This window comes from Salvelinus fontinalis, chromosome 15 (genome assembly GCF_029448725.1).
Source record: "Salvelinus fontinalis isolate EN_2023a chromosome 15, ASM2944872v1, whole genome shotgun sequence".
Lineage (NCBI taxonomy): Eukaryota > Metazoa > Chordata > Actinopteri > Salmoniformes > Salmonidae > Salvelinus > Salvelinus fontinalis.
The window spans coordinates 35234577-35258758 of NC_074679.1; the positions used below are offsets into that span (position 1 = coordinate 35234577).

Genomic DNA, 24182 nt, shown 5'->3' on the forward strand with positions numbered 1-24182 from the left:
TGACCTCAATCCTATAGAAAATTTGTAGGCAGAACTGAAAAAGCTTGTGCGAGCAAGGAGGCCTACAAACCTGACTCAGGTACACCAGCTCTGTCAGGAGGAATGGGCCAAAATTCACCCAACTTATTGTGGGAAGCTTGTGGAAGTTTACCTGAAACGTTTGACCCAATTTAAACAATTTAAAGGCAATGTTACCAAATATTAATTGAGTGTATGCAAACTTCTGACCCACTGGGAATGTGACAAAAGCAATAAAAGCTGAAATAAATCACTCAACTATTATTCTGACATTTCACATTCTTAAAATAAAGTGGTGATCCTAACTGACCTAAGACAGAGCATTTTTACTCTGATTAAATGTCAGGAAATGTGAAAAACTGAGTTTAAATGTATTTGGCTAAGGTGTATGTTAACTTCCGACTTCAACTGTATATACGCATAGATTGCATTTGGATTACTGAAAGTGTTATTTCGGTTAACTGGATTCATTCTGACATTTGTGATTTATTATATGTGTACTTGTTTGACATTGTTGCTGCACTGATAGGAGCTAGTAGCAATCAATTAATTATAATATTCTTGTGTTGTTGCATCACTAATGTATTGAGCTGGTGAGTATTTCTTCTCATGCTTAATACTAGAGTGCCCCACAATTTATTCCAGAAGAGCTGAAACCACTTATGTCGGTTAGTAAGTTAATTGAACCTTTATTTAACTAGGCAAGTCAGATAAGAACAAATTCTTATTTAAAATGACGGCCTGCCCTGGCCAAACCCGACACTGAGCCAATTGTACAGCTCGGGATCAACCAGGGTCTGTAGTGAAGCCTCTAGCGCTGAGATGCAGTGCCTTAGACAGCTGTGCCACTCTGGCGTGTAAGTAAGTAAGAGGAGTTTCAGAGATTTCTATAGTCAGCATTAGGCTTTGGATATATGCACCATATCTATATGGGAAAATAATCTCAAAAACATTATCTTTAATTGAACAGCGTAAATGTACAGCAAGTCAGGGCTTTTGTTCTGAAGATCTGTGGTAGTGCTCTCATTTCTCTAGGGTAGTCTCCCCTCTAGGTTGGAACACAAGGAAACACTCAATCTCGCTCTGACTGGGACACAAGGCGGACATCAATTTCAGTCTCTGTCAGGATCCTGCAAAGAGATATATATATATATATATATATAAACTCAGCAAAAAAATAAACGTCTTCTCACTGTCAACTGCGTTTATTTTCAGCAAACTTCACATGTGTATGAACATAAGATTCAACAGCTGAGACATAAACTGAACAAGTTCCACAGACATGTGACTAACAGCAATTGAATAATGTGTCACTGAACAAAGGGGGGGTCAAAATCAAAAGTAACAGTCAGTATCTGGTGTGGCCACCAGCTGCATTAAGTGCTGCAGTGCATCTCCTCCTCATGGACTGCACCAGATTTGCCAGTTCTTGCTGTGAGATGTTACCCCACTCTTCTACCAAGGCACCTGCAAGTTCTGGGGGGGGGGGGGTGTCCCTGGCCCTCACCCTCCATCCAACAGGTCCCAGACGTGCTCAAACAAATCAAAATATATTTTATAATTTACTTTTTTTCAAAGTAGCCACCGCCTGGACGACAGTCCATCATTACTTTAAGACATGAAGGTCAGTCAATACGGAACATTTCAAGAACTTTGAAAGTTTCTTCAAGTGCAGTCGCAAAAACAGAACAGGGGAAAATGATGCATCACTCCAGACTTTTGTCAAGGTGAAAGATTAACAGCTTCAAAGCTGTCACTGCATGTCATGATGAAGGCTATTCACCACATTGACGTGCTCAGACCATGAACGCATCTGTGCCAAGACACTCAAAGAATGACAACTCATTACTGGACAGCTAGTTGCTACTAAGTTAGCCTCCTATGGCAATGGTGTAACGGTCTACTTCTGTCAAATAGCATGACAGGAAAAGCTAGTTCTAAAAGTTAGCTTACTATAGTAACTGTTTCAAACTCAGCATGAATAGTGGCAGATATGAATTTGATCAGCTTGCAACGTTAGCTAGGTTAACTAGCCAACTTAGTTAATTGCCTAACTGCTGTAGTTAGCAAACATAATCAATAAACTAGCTGTTAGAAATCTGACAATATTAACATACTTTATCCATTCACTGACATTATAAAGCAGCTAGTTAACTTTAATATTTTACAACTGAGCTAACGTTAGCTATGGCCAGGTTAGTTAACATTAACTACCTACTATAGTTTGGCTACAATAATGACTGGGCAAGTTGGTATTTTAATTTCTTCAGAACTATCCCATACTAACCGACTTTGAGTCTGCTCTCCAGAGAAGATGGTAATATGTCGTTCAAATCCTGCACTCGACCCTCGGGACATTGTGTTGGTAAACAAGTAAATGTGTATAAAAGTTGCAAACTGAAAACAGAACTACTGAGGAAAAAACATGCACGATAATGATCCCGGAATTGGTTTAGGAACAGTAGTTGATGTCCGGGTCAATCCAACAAACGTTGTTTTAGACACCTCTTGGCTTACTGAATGCATTTTGAAAAAAAATATTCTAGGACTACAAGAAAAGTACAAAACTTTTTTTTCAGTCTTTTATTCTTTTCCACATGCTATAGTTTCATTAACGAGCACTGTATTGACAGGTTTGTGAAGATCAAACCGTTCTAAGTGGGTCCTTATTTTGCCTTGGTAAGACACAGCCACTTCTGTGGAACTTCATAAGTGCATCTCTCTGCCCCATTCTCATCATAGGGGATGTGCCAGGAGCCTCCATTTGTCTGGACAATGGTGTCATAACTTAATATCCTCTGGAAAAAATTTACAGAATACAAGAATTGTAATAAACATACACATGTCATATTTATTTGTTTATCAATGTGCCTTTTAGGTCCTCATGTAGACAACAGATACTATACTATGCATTGATGTGTAATAAATAAGCAAGCTCTATCTCCCTGTTACTCTCACCTGGAATCGTACTCTCTTTCCTGGGGTGTAGCTGCTCAGCACCAGCTGGTGGCCTCTCTGCCACTTGAAGAAGAGGCGTCGGGTGGCACCGTCTGGCAGGCAGGCCTTGTGGTCCCTCATCAGGTCCCGGCTAACAAAGTTGCAGTGATTCCCAGAGTGCAGTGTGGCATACAGCAGGAAAGGGTCATCCTCAGAACTGACAAACAAGCAGAGGTGTCAACATCCAAACAAACCCAAAGAATCCACATTGGTTACTTTAGCCAATGTATTGCACAAAAACATTTTTTCTTTCAGCCTTTAGTTATTCTCAATGAGATAAAGTCTCTTTTGCAAGAGTGACCTGTACTCTTATAATATGGATATGAATGATCTACCAGAAAGCTATGGTTTGCAAGACACATAGGGCTGAACTCACATGTTGTCAGTGAAGAAGCAGTGGGCCTTCTGCTGGACCAAGCTCATGTCATGTCTGTCCCAGCTGCGTGAGGGCCGCTGCATGTGCTTCCTCCCCAGGACCAGGATGACCAGGCCCTGGCGCTCAAGCTCCGACACCACCTCCAGGAGCTGCATTGAAACACCAACACAATTAGTCATCATCACATACAGTGCATTCGGAAAGTATTCAGATGCCTTGACTTTATCCACATTTTGTTACGTTACAGCCCTTTTCTAAAATTGATTAATTTGATTTTTCCCCCTCAATCTACACACAATACTCCATAATGACAAATTGAAAACAGGTTTTTAGACATTTTTGAAAATGTATTAAAACTAAAATATAGAAATACCTTATTTACATAAGTATTCAGACCCTTTGCGATAACACTTGAAAAATAGCTCAGGTGCATCCTGTTTCCATTGATGATTCTTGAGGATGTTTCTACAACTTAATTTGAGTCCATCTGTGGTAAATTCAATTGATAGGACATGAAAAGGCACACACCTGTCTATATAAGGTCCCACAGTTGACAGTGTGTCAGAGCAAAAACCAAGCCATGAGGTCGAAGGAAATGTCCGTAGGGCTCCGAGACAAGATTGTGTCGAGGCACAGATCTGGGGAAGGGTACCAAAACATTACTGCAACATTGAAGGTTCCCAAGAACACAGTGGCCTTCATCATTCTTAAATGGAAGAAGTTTGGAACCAGCAAGACTCTTCCTAGAGCTGGCCGCTTGGCCAAACTGAGCAATTGGGGGAGAAAAGCCTTGGTCAGGGAGGTGACCAAGAACCTGATTGTCATTCTGACAGAGCTCTAGAATTCCTCTGTGGAGATGGGACAACCTTTCAGAAGGACAACCATCTCTGCAGCACTCCACCAATCAGGCCTTTATGGTAGAGTGGCCAGACGGAAGCCACTCCTCAGTAAAAGGCACATGACAACCCGCTTGGAGTTTGGCAAAAGGCACCTAAAGACTCTCAGACCATGAGAAACAAGTTTCTCTGGACTGATGAAACCAAGATGGCCTGAAACCTGGCAACATCCCTACAGTGAAGCATGGTGGTGGCAGCATCATAATGTGGGGATGTTTTTCAGTGGCAGGGACTGGGAGACTTGTCAGGATTGAGGCAAAGATGAACGGAGCAAAGAACAGAGATCCTTGATGAAAACCTGCTACAGAGCGCTCAGGACCTCAGACTGGGGCAAGGTTCACCTTCCAAAAAGAACAATGACCCTAAGCACACAGCGAAGACAGAACAGGAGTGGCTTCGGGACAAGTCTCTGAATGTACTTGAGTGGCCCAGCCAGATCCCGGACTTGAACACGATCGAACATCTCTGGAGAGACCTGAAAATAGATGTGCAGCAATGCTCCCCATCCAACCTGACAGAGCTTGAGAGGATCTGCAGAGAAGGGGAGAAACTCCACAACTGTGTGTGCCAAGCTTGTAGTGTCATACCCAAGAAGACTCGAGGCTGTAATCACTGCCAAAGGTGCTTCAACAAAGTACTGAGTAAACGGTCTGAATACTTACGTTGGTCTGAATACTTAAGTAAACGTGATATTTTATATAAATTTGCTAACATTTCTTAACACTTATTGCTTTGTCATTATGGAATATTGTGTGTAGATTGATGAGGGACAAAAACAATTTAATCCATTTTAGAATAAGGCTGTAATGTAAGAAAATGTGGAAAAAGTCACACAAAAAAAGTTTCCGAAGGCGCTGTATATGGCGTCATATGGGTGAGTGGTTTGCTGCCTTCAACGTTATGAACAGAGTGTCCCATGGTGGCAGTGGGGTTATGGTATGGGAAGGCATAAGCTACGGATAACGAACACAATTGCATTTTATCGATGTCAATTTGAATTCAAAGATACTACGATAAGATCCTGAGGCCCATTGTCGTGCCATTCATCTGCCGCCATCACCTCATGTTTCAGCATGATAATGCACAGTCACATGTCGCAAGGATCTGTACACAATTCCTGGAAGTTGAAAATGTCTCAGTTCTTCCATGGCCTGCATATGGGATGCTCTTGATCGACGTGTACGACAGCGTGTTCCAGTTCCCGACATTATCCAGCAACATCGTACAGCCATTAAAAGGGAAAGGGTGATACCTAGTCAGTTGTACAACTGAATGCCTTCAAATGAAATGTGTTTTCCGCATTTAACACAACCCCTCTGAATCAGAGAGGTGCGGGGTCTGCCTTAAACGACATCCACGTCTTCGGCGCCTGGGGAACAGTGGGTTAACTGCCTCGCTCAGGAAAAGGAGTGGGACAACATTCCACAGGCCACAGCCCGATCAACTCCATGCAAAGGAGATGTGTTGTGCTGCATGAGGCAAATGGTGGTCACACCAGATATTGACAGGTTTCTGATCCATGCACCTGTGACAGCCGCACCACGAGCCACACAGTAAAAACCCCTGCCTAACAAATATTCCTTTCATTTTATGTACTCAGTTTGCACTATGTACTGTATATGGCGATACAAATAATATATAAATGATGACGTGACACATAGCTTGTTTCTTATATCCCATACATAACTTAATTGCAGAAATACTGTTTGACATTTGCTATCATTGTTTATATGTTGAGTTCATGCTCCATAGTTTACGTGGTAACAGTCATTGGTATAATTTAACTCAATTCTCTAACTTTATCATTTAACCATTCTCAAGCAAATAGTCACAGTTCAATGTAATGTCTAGTTTTACCTCCGTGTCCCAGCAGTCTTAACGGCGTTACATGGTCAATCTGACGTTGGCATTTATCGTGCCGCATTTACGGTGATATGGCCTCTGCAGAAGTCAGGGCATTCATACTTTGTGCGCTTCGCTGAGTAGTGCAGAGCTGTTGTGAAGGAAGTTGTCAAGGAAGTGAGTTTGTGTTTATACAGGACCTCCCACACTCGCCTACCGTCAACCAATCATGTCATGCGGAGCTATACGAAGCTTTCCACATTGTTACAACATTTAAGAGGCGCACAGCGATGCCGTAAAGAGCTCGATTTGGCCTCTGCGTGCCTTCGGAGGCCCCGCTATTGCGTCACACCATCCACACGGCCTCCGACCACATTTTTGGATCAAACATAAATGGGCTTTAACAGCCTCATGTCTGCAGCATGGATGCCGCGGTGTTCTGGTAAAGGAGGCCCAAACGGAATCGCAGGCTTAAAATAGGGTTCCGGCGGGGCGTTGGGAAATGCCAACGCTCTGTTCACCCCATTCTCCATACTGGCCAATGATTATAACGGTGATTCTGATCCAACCACTAATTCATACATTGTTGTGCCCCTGGCCTGAGATGATGGAAGTTCAATATGCACTGTAGCATATGTATATAGAAGGCTAATGTTAACTAGCTAACGTTGCCCATGAATGTAAGTTAGGCTAGCGAGCAAGCATTTTAGCCAGGTAGCCTAGGACAACAATAAATAAAAGCAAGTACCTAATGACTGAGTGATAGTCCGTTTCGTCAAGTTTTATTTTTGCACAAACGAGCACGCACACACACAAAAATCAGAACCTTGGGCAGCCACATCATATTCAGCTTACGTTGATTGGGCTAAATTGTTTTTGGTATCTTTTAGTTGTCACTGTATTAGACTAAGCAGAGGTGATTTGATGATGTTGAAGTTGAAATGGTGCTGGAATAGTGGAGGCAGCTCCTGTTTTCTTTGAGACTTGCGGTAACTCTCTGTGGTTCTAAATCAATAGTTGTTTTGTGTCCCGAAAATGTCGGAAACATTAACTTGCTTGACCATGCTGTAGGTCATGTAACGGTCTGTTACATGCAATATGCTTTTGAAGACTAAACCAGACAGAGGTTGCTATCCGGTTTTGTGATAAAATAAAGGTATGGTTGAATTTATTCTGCCACTGTCTTCTTACTGTCTGCCTTTAGGCATATGAATTATCAGGTTATAGAGCAAACAACGCAATTATCACAACACATATGTTATAATATGGCTTTTTTTCTGGTTTCCCCAGTGAATTTACCCACACACCGTCGTTACTGACCCTTATATTGTTTGCACCCTAATAAGTTGTCTCTCGTTGCCTGCTTGGTCATCCCGGACAGCCCTTTACTTTTTTTTTTTAAGGTATCTGTGGCCAATGATGCATATCTGTATTCCCAGTCATGTGAAATACTGTAAAATCTTTGAAATTGTTGCATGTTGCATTTATATTTTTGTTCAGTATAATAACTAAGTGCAAATATCTGTTGGTAGAGTCATAGTTTCACACACATGCAAAAACTCAGACATGTATGTCTGTCTGATGTGGTTGAGAATGCAGACGAGTGGGTTGGGGAGATGTGACCTTTAGCTGATAACTAGGACAGAAGTCAGCACCACAAATATTGATTTTAGTCATATTACAATGTTAGAGAAATCCCCTCAATAAGGCATCAGAGTCTGTAGGTGTGCTGAAACAAAGCTACTTGTGCTGCATTTATACAAATACAGAACTGCTGTATTTGAAAGCTGGGAGCAGGTTTTTCATATCTACTCTATGCAGTCAGTGCCCTGAGGCCACAGTCCCCCCTGCTCCTCACTAATGCTTAGCTCACCTGTCAAAGAAACGAGATGCTAAACAGCTGTGGGGAGGTGGAGGGATTATTCACACTGTGTGTGTGTTTGTGTATGCATGGCAGACTGCTGGCCAGACTCTGTGGTGACTGAGGGTTCTGCTTACAGAGCACAGATATAATACTGTGTGCGTTTCTTCGGCTATGAGCCCATGGTTAAATAAATATACACAGCACTAAAAATATACCCATCTTTCCCACATGAAAAAGTGTTGTCATTTGTTAACAGCCTCCCACAGCACCATGCAGCTGTGACAATGCCATCTCCTCTGTGTCTCAAGTGGGGGAAGCACATGGGTAACTTATGTGGACTGGCATTACAACTTATTCACTTCATTGGAATTCAAGACGGATATTTGTATTTGGCTCTTTCCGAGGGGTCTATACATGCTGGCGTGGCTGTGCTGTGCACTATATCATCCCCTAGTAGCAACCGGAGAGAGGGAGCAGACATACCGTACATCCTGTCCAGAATTACTTAATTGTACTGAGTTACAAATACAAGATAGACACCCTTTATATTCCATTACTAGGAATTCGTAATATTGACAGTGATTCCAGCCTTAGTCATCAGTGGGGGAAAAAATTATTTTCTCCCACCGATTCAACCCAAGTCTGAGATGTTCGAGAGTATTTGCTTTCATGATGATGACTGATGCTCGACCACTCAAGTAGTAAAAAAGTTCAGATTTAGGAAACATCCCCTGCATTGGGATATTGCTTTTGATTGACGCTGACTGTGGTTTGGTTAGTGTGGAAGACTGAGTGAGACTAACAGTGAGTCAGTATGAACCTAAACACACTGAAATGGAAGTGGTAACACCAGCTGTGCATGTGCATTAGATTCTAATAGCTACTGTAGATAGGTTGCAGTCTAATTGCAATGCAGAAGCCACATCAATAGTAGTGCTGGGAATTGCCAGAGACCTCACGATCTTATCACGTTACTTACATGCCGATACGATATGATTTGTGATTCACACAATGCTATATAAACTCAGCAAAAAAAGAAACGTCCTCTCACTGTCAACTGCATTTATTTTCAGCAAACTTAACATGTGTAAATATTTGTATGAACATAAGATTCAACAACTGAAACATAAACTGAACAAGTTCCACAGACATGTGACTAAAATAAATTGAATAATGTGTCCCTGAACAAGGGGGGGGTCAAAATCATAAGTAACAGTCAGTATCTGGTGTGGCCACCAGCTGCATTAAGTATTGCAGTGCATCTCTTCCTCATGGACTGCACCAGATTTGCCAGTTTTTGCTGTGAGATGTTACCCCACTCTTCCACCAAGGCACCTGCAAGTTCCTGGGCATTTCTTGGGGGAATGGCCCTAGCCCTCACCCTTTTCGATCCAACAAGTCCCAGATGTGCTCAATGGGATTGAGATCCGGGCTCTTCGCTGGCCATGGCAGAACACTGACATTCCTGTCTTGCAGGAAATCACACACAGAACGAGCAGTATGGCTGGTGGCATTGTCATGCTGGAGGGTCATGTCATGCTGAGCCTGCAAGAAGGGTACCACATGAGGGAGAAGGATGTTCCCTGTAACACACAGCGTTGAGATTGCCTACAATGACAACAAGCTCAGTCCGATGATGCTGTGACACACCCCCCCCCAGACCATGACGAACCCTTTACCTCCAAATTGATCCCACTCCAGAGTACAGGCCTCGGTGTAACGCTCATTCCTTCAATGATAAACGCAAATCCGACCATCATCCCTGGTGAGACAAAACCGCGACTCGTCAGTGAAGAGCACTTTTTGCCAGTCCTGTCTGGTCCAGTGACGGTGGGTTTGTGCCCATAGGCGACGTTGTTGCCGGTGATGTCTGGTGAGGACCTGCCTTACAACAGGCCTACAAGCCCTCAGTCCAGCCTCTCTCAGCCTATTGCGGACAGTCTGAGCACTGATGGAGGGATTGTGCGTTCCTGATGTAACTCGGGCAGATGTTGTTGCCATCCAGTACCTGTCCTGCAGGTGTGATGTTCGGATGTACCGATCCTGTGCAGGTGTTGTTACATGTGGTCTGCCACTGCGAGGACGATCAGCTGTCCGTCCTGTCTCCCTGTAGCGCTGTCTTAGGCGTCTCAGAGTATAGTATGGACATGGCAATTTATTGCCCTGACCACATCTACAGTCCTCATGCCTCCTTGCAGCATGCCTAAGGCACGTTCACGCAGATGAGCAGGGACTCTGGGCATCTTTCTTTTGGTGTTTTTCAGAGTCAGTAGAAAGGCCTCTTTAGTGTCCTTAGTTTCCATAACTGTGACCTTAATTGCCTACCGTCTGTAAGCTGTTAGTGTCTTGACGACTGTTCCACATGTGCATGTTCATTAATTGTTTATGGTTCACTGAACAAGCACGGGAAACGGTGTTTAAACCCTTCACAATGAAGATCTGTGAAGTTATTTGGATTTTTACGAATTATCTTTGAAAGATAATGTCCTGAAAAAGGGACGGTTCCTTTTTTTCACATATATTTATATATATATAGTGAATCGGGACAGTGATTTTATTGTGATTTGATGTTCTAAACATATTGCTCACCATATGTCTGCTGCAGAGGGACAATAGAGAGCCACGATAAACGGAATGTTGATCAGTCAATAAAATAAAAGTGCTGAAAACGAATTGGCTCCCTATTTAAAAAGAAGATGGAGAATAAGCTATGAAGGAAAAATACTGGAGTTTTGGTGCAGATACAGCCAACCTCCGCAAAAATGATACTGCGATATTGTCAGAACAGTACAATATATCGTCAAAAATAATATCCCCGTCGTCCTCTCGAGTGGCGCTGTGGTCTAAGGCACTGCATCGCAGTTGCTGGCTGTGCCACTAGAGATCCTGGTTCGAGTCCAGGCTCTGTCGCAGCAGGCCACAACCGGGAAACCCATGGGGCGGCACACAATTGGCCCAGCGTCGTCCGGGAGGGTTTGACCGGCAGAGATGTCCTTGTCCCACCGCGCTCTAGCGACTCCTGTGGCGGGCCAGGCGCATGCACGCTGACACGGTCGCCAGGTTTACAGTGTTTCCTCCGACACATTGGTGTGGCTGGCTTCCGGGTTAAGCGGGCATTGTGTCAAGAAGCAGTGCGGCTTGGTTGGGTCGTGTTTCAGCAATCAGACAATTGGATACCACAGAATTGGGGGTAAAAAAATGACATCAAATATTATCCCAAAATGTAACTATCGTCCCCCCCATCACTAATCAACACCACATCCTTACATGTTAGATCAATGGTGCCAACTCAGAACATTTCATACACTGTGATTGTTGTTCCAGTGAGTTTGGCAGGTCTGTTGCTTGCGAAACTAGGCATGACAATGATGTATTCTGGACTTACATTCGCAGAGAACTCACCGTCTGCGACTGGTTCCCTTTGATGCCAATGTTGGCCACGTTGAGTCCATCTATGACCACGTCAAAGGCCGGCTTCCGCTTGACAAAGTTCTTGAAGCTCTCCAGCTCCTAGGAGAGGGAGAAACACTTGGTTACCCAAGCTTCCGGTTTATGTGGTTGAATGTTTTATGCTTCCATTTGAAATGTTTGTGCATGCCAAGTCCATATTATATTTCATATTTTTTTAAATGAAATGTCTCACAGCTATCAGGTGATCTATGAGGGGGTGGGAAATTCACATACTTATTCACAAAGAAATACTCGAAAGTCTTGAGCACCAGCTCAGGATGCATGCTGGTCTGTACATAACAAGGATGAACTTCAGTAGCAGGGCAAGATAAATCAAACATGGCATGGTCAATATTTACTTAACTCGACAGCCAGGACTTCCCTCTCGCTCTTGTTTTTCTTTCATTGTTTCCGTTTCAATGGGAACCTGGACTGGCTCCAGATATAAATCTGGCAGGACACAGTACAGTGCAGAATTTCTGGATAGGCCACATGCCAACCCAGGCCACACCTCCATCTGTCTGTCTGTCTATCATGTACATTCTACACTGCATGTATGCATAGGTCTCATGTTGCTGTCACTGCTGCTTAGTACATAGGAAATAGAGATCCACTGACACATGAACGTTATGAGTTTGGTAAATACTTTTTTCTCGATTGCGACATACATGGTCAGTCTTGTTTGCATTCTCAGGAAACATGGTGTATATATTAGCATCTATATGTGATGAAAAAAATGGGAGAAAATGGATTGCGACATATATATTTTTATTAATTTCATCACATATAGATGCCAATATATTCACCATGTTCCCTGAGAATGCAACAAGACAGACCAACTACAGCCTACAAACCAACAAATAATGTGGTATAAGTGTCCATTATACAATACTGTAGCCCATGGAACAGGCCAGTACTTTCACTTCTTTGTCTCTGCTAGCAAAGAGCCTGAAAAATCCCCTAACACCCCCAATACAAACCTAAAAGTCCACCAGAACAACCGTAAAGTACTGTATACCCCTGAGAGAAAAAAAGGAAAAAAAACTAGCAAATTTAGCTAAAGCTTTGTAAGCAACAGCATCGCAATGAGACATCTGTATGGGACGGAAAGAGGAATAATATTTGGGGAATCCCTCTGTGGTGCAGAAGGGAGAACGATTTCTGCAACTAAAGGACATTAAGTATTGAAGAAACATTCAGGCCCTGTTTCAGGCCATAGACATTCACATACATCTTGTTAACTAATAGCCTGGGGACGAGCTTACTTTCCCCTTTACTTCACCTCTACCTTATTAACACAGCTTGTTGTGTTGCTATCTGCTCCCCTGCAGCACTAGCAGTTGTCATGGCGAGTTGAGGTACACAATGGGACTGGAAGAACTGGGAAATCCCAGAGGTTGTAGGGTCACGTGACTTGTGCCTAGATGTCATTTTTGATGGAGTCAGAGACAATGGATCTCCACTCTAGTTCCATTGTGGAGGGAATGGGTTTAGCTGAGCACAGCATGGCACCCACCCAGTTACACTTGATAGGATGCACCTTTGCATCTCTCCAGAGTTTCTCCCTGGTAGGGAGAGATGATTTTACATTTGATGGCTCTTCTTCATTGTTCTTGCATAACTGAGTTTTCCACATGGAAAAAGGAGACAATGCTGAGAAACAATTTTATCAACTGCGTATCTGCAATAATGTCTGGAACCAATAAAATGTCTAAATCACCAAGGAGCCTACATTACCGTTCAAAAGTTTGGGGTCACTTAGAAATGTCCTTGTTTTTGAAAGAAAGCTAATTTTTTGTATATTAAAATAACATCAAATTGATCAGAAATCCAGTGTGGACATTGTTGATGTTGTTAATGACTATTGTAGCTGGAAACAGCAGATTTTTAATGAAATATCTACATAGGTGTACAGAGGCCCATTATCAGCAACCATCACTCCTGTGTTCCAATGGCAGTTTGTGTTAGCTAATCCAAGTTTATCATTTTAAAAGGCTAATTGATCATTAGAAAACCCTTTTGCAATTATGTTAGCACAGCTGAAAACTGTTGTGCTGATTTTAAAGAAGCAATAAAACTGTCATTCTTTAGACTAAATGAGTATCTAGAGCATCAGCATTTGTGGGTTCAATTACAGGCTCAAAATGGCCAGAAACAAAGACCTTTCTTCTGAAACTCATCAGTTTATTCTTGTTCTGAGAAATTAAGGCTATTCCATGCGAGAAATGGCAAAGAAACTGAAGATCTCATACAATGCTGTGTACTACTCCCTTCACAGAACAGCGCAAACGGGCTCTAACCAGAATAGAAAGAGGCCCTGGTGCACAACTGAGCAAGAGGACAAGTACTAGTTCAAGTCGCTAGAGCTCGATGAGCCAAACCCTCCCCTAACCCGGACGATGCTGGGCCAATTGTGCGCCGCCCTATGGGGCTCCCGGTCACGGGATCGAACCCCAAGCTTTAGCGGCGCCTCAGTACTGCGACTTCACAGACAATTTCAATCTCTCCTTGTCCTAGTCTGTAATCTCAACATGCTTCAAACTGATCACCATTGTCCCAGTTCCCAAGAACTCCAAGGTAACCTGCCTAAAATACTGTAATCATCCTGGCACTCACATCTGTAATTATGAAGTGCTTTGAAAGGCTGGTCATGACACACATCAACACCATCATCCCAGCCCAATTCGCATACCGCCCCAATAGATTGACAGATGACGCAAAATGTCAATTCACACTGCCCTCTCCCACCAGGACAAGAGGGGAAAAAACTATGTGAGAATGTTGTTCAGACTACAGCTCAGCGTTCAACACCATAGTCCCCTCCAAGCTCATCGCCAAGTTGGGGACCTTGGGACTGAACACCTTCCTCTGCAACTGGGTCATGGACTTTCTAACGGGCTGGCCCAAGGTGGTGAGGGTAGGCAACAACACCTCTGCCACGCTGACTCTCAACATGGGGGGCCCTCAGGGGTGTGTGCTTAGTCCACTCCTGTACTCCCTATCCACCCAAGACTGTGTGGCCACGCACGACTACAACATCATCAAATTTGCTGGCAACACAACGGTGGTCGGCCTGATCACCGACGGCAATGAGACAGCCTACAGGGAGGTCAGAGACATAGCATTGTTGTGCCAGGACACCAACCTCTCCCTCAACGCTAGTAAGACCAAGGAGCTGATCGAGGACTACAGGAGAAAGAGGGGAGAGCACGCCCCCATCCACATCGATCAGGCTGTAGTGGAGCAGGTCGTGAGCTTCACGTTCCTTGCCTTCCGCATCATTAAGGACTTAACATGGCCCACTCACACCTGCACAGTAGGGTGACCACATGTCCCAGATTGTGCAGGACAGTCTTACATTTTGGTCCTTGGTCCCGTGTCCCACAACCAAACAATCATGTTCCACATTTAATCAACAAATTCAAACACTACTAATTTAGAAAAAAAGGTTGAGGGGGGTCACACAGATAGACTACACTGTCCAGCAAAATCATCCTGTTGTCCCGCATTTGGGTATTTTTAATGTGGTCAGCTTCTACCCCCACGCCACAAGACTGCTAAATAGTTAATCAAATGGTTACCCGGACTATCTGCCCGGAACCTACTGTCTCTATGCAAACTCACAAGACTATATATACACACTATATACACACACTACACTGACACTTTCACACAAAACACAATCACATACACTACATAAGCACACAAACACAAACCGACACAAAACAAACATACACTCTTACACTATATGTTGCTGCTACTCTGTTCTTCAGTTTACTCTTACTATTATATATCCAGATAATGTCACTTTACCCTGCTTCGTGTACATACAGTGCATTCGGAAAGTATTCAGACCCCTTGACTTTTTCCAACAACAAAAAATCTACATTAACATAAGTATTCAGACCCTTTACTCAGTACTTCGTTGAAGCACCTCTGGAGCGATTACAGCCTTGAGTCTTCTTGGGTATGACGCTACAATCTTGCCACGGTATTTGTGGAGTTCCTCCCATTCTTCTCTGCAGATCCTCTCAAGCTCTGGCCGGTTGGGATGGGGAACGTCACCCAACAGCTATTTTCAGGTCTCTGATGTTTGATCAGGTTCCGGCAATGGCTGGGCCACTCAAGGACATTCAGAGACTTGTCCCGAAGCCACTCCTGTGTTGTCTTGGCTTTGGGCTTAGGGTTGTTGTCCTGTTGGAAGGTGAACCTTCGACCCCAGTCTGAGGTCCTGACCAGGTTTTCATCAAGGATCTCTCAGTACTTTGCTCCGTTCATCTTTCCCTTGATCCAGACTAGTCTCCCAGTCCCTGTCGCTGAAAAACATCCCCAAAGCATGATTCTGCCACCACCATGCTTTACCGTAGGGATGGTGCCAGGTTTCCTCCAGACATGACTCTTGGCATTCAGGCTAAAGAGTTCAATCTTGGTTTCATCAGACCAGAGAATCTTGTTTTTCATGGTCTGAGAATCCTTTAGGTGCCTTTTGGAAAACTCCAAGCAGGCTGTCATGTTCCTTTTACTGAGGAGAGGCTTCAGGCTGGCCACTCTATCAAAAAGGCCTGATTGGTGGAGTGCTGCAGAGATGATTGTCATTTTGGAAGGTTCTTGGGGACCTTCAATGCAGCAGAAATGTTATGGTACCCTTCCCCAGATCTGTTCCTCAACACAAACCTGTCTCGGAGCTCTAAGGACAATTCCTTTGATCTCATGGCTTGGTTTTTGCTCTGACATGCACTGTTTTAAAAACCTGTTTTCGCTTTGTCATTATGTGGTATTGTGTGTAGATTGATGAGGAAAAACGATATTTAATCAATTTTAGAATAAGGTTGTAACGTAACAAAATGTGGAAAAGGGGAAGGGGTCTGAATACTTCCGAATGCACGGTATCTATCTGAAATACCTCATCCAAGCAATAATTTCATGGTAAATTCTATACCCGTTGTATTTAGCACGTGACAAATAACATTTGCTTTGATATCTTAATAGCATTAGGCTATACAGTGACATTCCACATAAATGTATTCAATCCAACCTCCCAAAACAAAAATTGTAGATAAAAATACATGTGGCTGTTCCACCGGTCTGTCATCTCCTTCTAGTCTGAAGCGCGAGGAACAGGTTGTTATGTTATGTTCTATGACTGGGTCTATATTCTAAAACCCTGCAAGCCAGGGTGTTCCCTGTCAACCTGCTGCAAAATGTTGCCCTTTATATCCTGGTTAGTTACAGAGCAACAATAATATCTTACTTCTCAGTGCAAGACTATGTTATGCTTATTTTAGGAATTCACCTCTGAAAGTATTAATTGGGACAGACCGAGAAATAGGCTAATATAAAGCAGTGCTGCACTGCAGACAAACCATAACGAGTGGGTTCTAATTTTAATCTGTGAATCATAGACAAAATTACTTAATAAAAAATGGTACCGTTGCTTTTCAATTTGTTCTATATGCATTTTTCTTGCACTCTTTCATGTGATAGACTTTACAATGAAGTTGAACCTTGCAAAGAAAACACCAATGCTGCATAGGAGCAAAGCTGCTGCCCCAGGACTGAGGGCGTTATTTTCCACATCATAAACTACTCACTCATGTAACCATGGGGGGTTAGAGTCTGCGCACACACACACACACACACACACACACACACACACACACACACACACACACACACACACACACACACACACACACACACACACACACACACACACAGGGACTTTCCAGGGTCACTCATGTGAGAGCCTGTTGAGGGTTGAAATGTGAAACTCTTTTGTGCAGCTTATATGACTGCAGCAGGCCAGAAAATGTCCAAGCTATGCCTAGATATAAACAAGACTAGTGTTATCTAAAGCAACAAAGAGGGATTACAGCTCAGAACAGGGACTTAACAATGTATTACAGTTCATCCTGACATGCAATTGAGTAATCAAAGGAAATTGCATTTCCCAAATAAACTGCCATGAAATAGCATATCACTTTATTATACAATATACACTGAGTGTACAAAACATTAGGAACACCTGCTCTTTCCATGACGTACTGACCAGGTGAATCCAGATAATATATGATCCCTGATTGATGTCACTTGTTAAATCCACTTCAATCAGTGTATATGAAGGGGGAGACAGGTTAAAGAAGGATTGTTAAGCCTTGAGACAATTGAGACATGGATTGTGTATGTGTGCCATTCCGCCGGTGAATGGACAAGACAAAAGTTTTAAGTGTCTTTGAACGGGGTATGGTAGTAGGTGCCAGGCGCTGCTGGGTTTTTCACACTCAATAGTTTCCTGTGTGCATCAAGAATGGTCCACTATCCAAAGGACATCCAGCCAACTTGACACAACTGTGGGAAGTATTGGAGTCAACATGGGATAGCATCCCTGTGGAACACTTGACACCTTGTAGAGTCCATGCCCTGACAAAGTAAATCTGTTCTGAGGGCAAAAAGAGGTGCAACTCAATATTAGGAAGGTGTTCAAGCAAAAGTAAAGATACCTCAATAAAAAATGACTCAAGTAGAAGTGAGTCAAGCAGTAAAATATTACTTGAGGAAAAGTCTAAAAGTACTGCACAACAACAACAACACTTTCTGTGGCAAACAGAAGCAGAAGGATCTCTGCACCCCATTCAATGAGAGTGCAACAGAGGTGGTTTGGTGTTTCATGCATGTGATGAGCAACCTTGCCTGAGACCGGAATTAGCTTGACTGATGCGCTTTCTAAGCCAGATATCCTGTGTGCCAGACAATGCAACTTTTCAGGTCTCAGACAAGTTACTCATCACACAAACATGGTCACTGATCCACCTGTGTTACACTTCAACCCCTTTTGACCTACTCCTTGAAGAGACCCATCCAAGCCACAGGACCAATGCCTAAGCTTTAGCTCAATAGGCTAACACAGTCAGAAACATGTTAACCTTATAAAGACTACCCTTGCCCGGAGACTTAAAACGTACACGTCTAACACATGTCAAACTAACACGTCTTCAGGTCTCAGGCAAGGTTCTCATCACATAAGCATGGATCACCAAACCACGCTCTTTTGATGAGTAACCTTGCTGGATCTTGAATACTTGTATTAGTGTAGCAGATTGGGATCTGTGAAACTCACTCCTCAGTCTGCGCAATTTAAGAAGGCCTCTCCATATGAGCTGAATCAGGGGGAAGCAGTACTCGCTAAGCAGTCAACGTGATGTCCTTTACAATTGTGCCACTGGACTTGGATCTACAGATGCGCTGGTTCAACAACTGGGGTCGCTGTGGAGTGAGTTTAGGGGGTGAACGTAGCAGATAGGGATCTGTGAAACACACTCATAAGCCTGAAGCTTCGACCCTTGTGCAATTGAAGAAGGCCTTTTTAAATACCTTGGTGGGTTGGAACACTTCAGGAGGGCGGTCAAGTATGTTTGCAAGGCAGAGGTCCTGTGTTCGAGTCTCAGTATGAGCTGAATCAGGGGGATGCGGTACTCGTTAAGCAAGCAATGTGTCATCCTTTACATTAAACTCATGAACGGATCCCTATAGGCTTTAGCTAAGTGGGCTAACACATAGAGCAGGGTAATATGGGTATAAATCCATATTGTGATCAACTGCCTGAATTGATGCAATAACGATGAATAGAACGATATGTTTATAACAATGTGCAATTGTTTTGTTTGTTATTAACTACTACAACTAGTTTGATGGTTGTGGCCATCAATTGTCCCATTAACAATCAGCCATATCAGCAAACATATTTAATTTCAAACTTTACATTTCTATGGTATAGGCTACTTACCGTAATGAACAATATCAGCAAAATGCCAGCAATAAGTGAAAGATATGGACGGTGTCGATCATTTTCGGTTTATCGTCCCAGCTCTACTAACAAAGTCTTGTGACATGCAAGAGCCCTGGTTCAAACCCTGTCAGTCACAAGAACAAGATTAAATAGGGAGTGGAACGGCTATCCTTAGAAGGGCTATGACAGGGCTATTCAACTATATTCTAATGTGGGCCAAACTGTTGACACTCCTAACACGGCCTGTGATCATCATAGCAGGAAACAGAAGGCACGTCCACGATCCAGAATGTCTTAACTTTAAACATAAATGACCACATATAGGACAATGACAAATGGAGGTAAGCTAGTTACAGTACACTTATTTTGACCTGAGAAGAGCCTACAAGCAGCTATCATCAAATAACCTTACAATGAGGTGAAACGGGTCTTCGCCAGTAAAGGGTCAAATGTATTTTGTCACTTACATATTGACCAGCCTTTACCAATGTTTGAAATGTGTGGCTGTGCTGACTGACTCTAAAAGCGGGCTCAGTGCAGATGCAGAGAGAGAGACGGGGAGATACATGTTCTGCAACTGGAAATCCCCATCATCTCATCTAATTGTGGAACAGGCCTGATCCCTTGAAGGACGACTTGCTATTTTAATCAGTAGACCCCCAAGCTCATACAACTGGCCCTCATGCAGCAAAATATCTTGTTTAATTCAGGAGATAAACCCCTAAACAACAGCAAACCCTAAGAGTAAAGCAAGATCAGCCCTGAACAACACTGAATCATGAAACACTGCATTTAATGGCTGAAAAGTTTGACCAATACTTAAAAAATGTAGCCCCAAAACATCCAGTACCAAAGGAATAGTTCAATCCAAAATAAAACTTTGCCATAGGTTTTTCACATTTCTTGTGCAATTCTCAATGTGTGCATGTGGAGAAATCGGCAGTGCTTGTCGTTGAATTCACATGTGCAGATTTGGTTTGATACGACACTAGCACTATCTAGTGGCCATTGTACTCAACTATTTTCTGCTGTCGAACTACACACTGAACAAAAATATAAACGCAACATGTCAAGTGTCGGTCCCATGTTTCATGAGATTAAATAAAAGATCCCAGAAATGTTCCATAAGCACAAAAAGCTTATTTATCTCAAATTTTGTTCACAAATTTGTTAACATCCCTGTTATTGAGCATTTCTCATTTGCCAAGATAATCCATCCACCTGACAAGTGTGCAGTGGTGGAAAAAGTACCAAATTGTCAAACTTGAGTAAAAGTAAAGATACCTTAATAGAAAATGACTCAAGTAAAAGTGAAAAAGTCACCCAGTAAAATACTACTTGAGTAAAAGTCAAAAAGTATCTGGTTTTATATATACTTAAATATCAGAAGTAAATACATTTGCAAAAATATACTAAAAATATACTAAAGTAAACGTACAAGTGTAAATAATTTCAAATTCCTTAAATTAAGCAAACAAGACGGCACAATTTTCTAGTTTTTAAAATGTATGGATAGACGGGGCACACTCCAACAGTCGGACATCATTTACAAACAAAGCATTTGTGTTTAATGAGTCCTCCAGATTAGAGGCAGTATGGATGACCAGGGATGTTCTCTTGATAAGTGCGTGAATTTCGCCATTTTCCTGTGCTGCTAAGCATTCAAAATGTAACAAGTACTTTTAGGTGTCAGGGAAAATGTGTGGCGTAAAAAGTACATAATTTTTGGGGGGAATGTAGTGAAGTAAAAGTAGTCAAAAATATGAATAGTAAAGTCAAATACAGATACCCCAGAAAACTACTTAAGTAGTACTTTAAAGTATTTTTACTTAAATACTTTACACCACTGCAAGTGTGGCATATCAAGAAGCTCATTAAATGGCACGATCATTACACAGGTGTATCTTGTGCTGGGGACAATAAAAGGCCACTCTAAAATGTGCAGTTTTGTCACACAACACATGCCACATATGTCTCAAGTTTTGAGGGAGCGTGAAATTGGCATGCTGACTGCAGGAATGTCCACCTGAGCTGTTGTCAGATAACTGATTGTTAATTTCTCTACCATAAGCCGCCTCCAACATCATTTTAGAGAATTTGGCAGTATGTCCAACTGGCTTCACAACCGCAGACCGTGTGTATGGCATCGTGTGGGCAAGCGGTTTGCTGATGTCAAAGTTGTGTCAACAGAGTGTCCATGGTGGTGGTGGGGTTATGGCAGGGGTGTCAAACTCATTCCACGGAGGGCCTAGTGTCTGCAGGTTTTTGGTTTTTCCTTTCAATAAAGCCCTAGACAACCAGGTGTGGGGAGTTCCTAACTAATTAGTGATGTTAATTCATCAATCAAGTACAAGGGAGGAGCGAAAACCCGCAGACACTCGGCCCCCCGTGGAATGAGTTTGACACCTGTGGGTTATGGTATGGGCAGATATGAACTACGGACAACGAACACAATTGCATTTTATCGATGGCAATTTGAATTCAGAGATACCGTGACGAGATTCTGAGGCCCATTGTCATGCCATTCATTCGCAGCCATCACCTCATGTTTCAGCATGATAATGCACGGCTCAATAGTTTCGCACAGCCATTGAGGAGGAGTGGGACAACATTCCACAGGCCACAATCAAAAGCCTGATCAACTCTATTTGAAGGAGATATGTCGCACTGCATGAGGCAAATGGAGGTCACACCAGATACTGACTGGTTTTCTGATCCACACCCTTACCTTTTTTTTAAGGTAGCTGTGACCAACAGATGCATATCTGTATTCCCAGTCAAATCCATATATTAGGGCCAAATTAATTTATTTCAATTGACTGATTTCCTTATATGAACTGTAACTCAGTAAAATCTTTGAAATTTTTGCATGTTGCGTTTATATTACAACCAACTGTACTCAAAATGATTGGCTGACCAATTACATAAAGCTGATCTGTAGTGTAGACAATTTGCATAATGTGTGTGGACACTATCAATGCAGAGACAGAGGACAAGAGGGAGACAAACTAAGAAAAAGAGGTTCCCAAACCTCTGGAGTGGTCTTATTGAAGATGTCTCTGCCTTGGATCACGTCCCCCATCACCCTGTCTTTGAGCTGGGCGTACTCCTCCCGACTCAGCTGGATGGACTCCAGCTCTGCCTGGCAGCTCCGACACACTCCCCTGGTTAAAAAGGCAAAGGTAACAGGGTCAGAGGTTAATAAAGAATTTACATTTTCCAGCCATCTAGATTTCGAATAGAAGTAGAAGTATAAAAGAAGTAGTGTATGAAGTGCTGATTCAAACTCTAAATTCATTAGGTCTAATGGTTTAATGAAGAAAATGAAAATAAAGTTTATATTGTTACCTGGGGTCTACGGGGGACCAGCTGCCAATCCACTTCTGTTCTGGAAGACTGGCAGGAGAAGATATCATAATCAAACCAAAATAGGCACAACCCATGCTTTGTCCCAATAACATTGTGTGATTGTAAGCCTATTTAGTAACCTATATTCAGGACTTACCTCTCAAACCAAGCTTTGATATCTTTAGCCAGAGTCTCCTCGGGATAGATTTGGTTGTCCCTCATATGGAGGAGGATGGACTGCAGCCCGTCCTCGTGGCCCTGATGAGAGAGACCACACTGGAACAGGGCCTGCCATGTCTCCTGGTTGGGAATGAGGCCCTTCTCCATCAGCTCAGCATACAGGGCCCAGGCAGTGTCACCGTCACCATGCAGCACCGCCCCAGCGATGGTATCGCCGTAGTTACGCGGTGATGGCGTGATGGCCCTCTTGATGTTCTCCAGGATGGTCAGCGCCTCCTTCCAGCGTTCTGTCCTGCTGAAGCCCTTTATGAACAGGCTGGAGGCTCCAGTGTCTAATGTCCTGAACCGGCTCCTCATGATATCATACATGTCAAACACCTCAGAGTGGTGGCCACTGCCGACACACAGGGTGAGGTACCGCAGTAGCAGCTCGTAAGACAGCGTACCGGTATCCATGGCAACATAGGCCAGCAGGGACTTGGCCACGTTGATGTCTGTCCCATCAGCCAGCATTGATGACATCATCCGGACATCAAAGCGATCAGGATTCGGTGAAGTCAATTTTAGGCTCTTCCACTCTGAGGCAGTGAGAGGGTGGTCTGGGGGTTCCACTCTCTTGTTCTTTCTGGGGAAGTTTGGTTCCTCCTCAGCCCTCTTCTTTTGGTATTCAGCAGTTCTCTTGGCTGTCCCTGCAGCAAACACTGACTTGGGAAAAGGGAGCCTCTCTCTGATATTGAATTCCCTCTGTCTGTCCTCTTTCCTGTTGTTACCTGCATGTCTACTCCCTCCTTTAGTGCATAAAAGTCTGGAACTAACTGATAGCTTGCTAATCACATTATTCAGGGGAGTAAAGCCAGCAGTGCTTGGATTAAAGAGTGGGCTAATGTATTTCAGACATATTCTTGTTTTTAATATCAGGAGGGAGCTCATAGTTAGTTACAATATACTACTACTGTACACTGTCAGATGTGCTGTCTCATGTCTGTGTTGAAAAAAAAACAGTCAAGTGAAGTCAGGGACACTAAGAAATTAGCTTCAAACTAATTAGCTAGCTAGAGACTTTAATTGACATTACCTATAAACAAACAACCAGCTTGCCGGTTTTATTATTTCGATAAGGAGTCAGGAGGCCCAATATCTACATGCACTTGTTTTGGATGATAATTTGGCTAAATAAATGTAGCTAAATAACACTTTACGGAGTATTCACCTGCAGAAGAAGGCATGCCTGTGATCAGAAAGTCGCGTTTCATGACGTCACAATCATGTGACATTGCAGTTCAGAGTTCACGTCGATAGCCGACCAATCCCAAGCGAGCTACGATTGTTTAGAAATTTTAGAGACGCTGGAGTTAGAAGTTATAACTTTGGTTAGCTAGTTTTCCTGTTATTACGAATAAACAGAAGTAAAATGTCAAACGATAA

The 24182-nt window shown here is 43.0% G+C and overlaps 1 protein-coding gene across 1 annotated transcript; it reads right to left on the reverse strand.

Annotated features, from left to right (window-relative positions):
- Positions 1-1221: 1221 nt before the first annotated feature.
- On the reverse strand, positions 1222-24029 carry LOC129811872 (mitochondrial ribonuclease P catalytic subunit-like). Its single transcript, XM_055863571.1, has 7 exons — positions 22735-24029; positions 22578-22625; positions 22261-22393; positions 11396-11503; positions 3392-3540; positions 2977-3172; positions 1222-2816 (listed from the first exon to the last, which is right to left on the reverse strand). The coding sequence occupies exons 1-7, from the start codon at positions 23685-23687 to the stop codon at positions 2685-2687; spliced, it is 1719 nt and encodes a 572-aa protein (XP_055719546.1). The 5' UTR covers positions 23688-24029; the 3' UTR covers positions 1222-2684.
- Between the last annotated feature and the right edge of the window lie 153 nt (positions 24030-24182).

Bases quoted from the DNA above. Each gene is read 5' to 3' on its own strand.
- LOC129811872 (XM_055863571.1), bottom strand. From the start codon at position 23,687: ATGAGCTCCCTCCTGATATTAAAAACAAGAATATGTCTGAAATACATT. The intron at 22,626-22,734 runs GTAAGTCCTGAA...TTCTCCTGCCAG, and splicing joins ATCAAAGCTTGGTTTGAGAG to TCTTCCAGAACAGAAGTGGA. The intron at 2,817-2,976 runs GTGAGAGTAACA...AATTTTTTCCAG, and splicing joins GAAAGAGAGTACGATTCCAG to AGGATATTAAGTTATGACAC.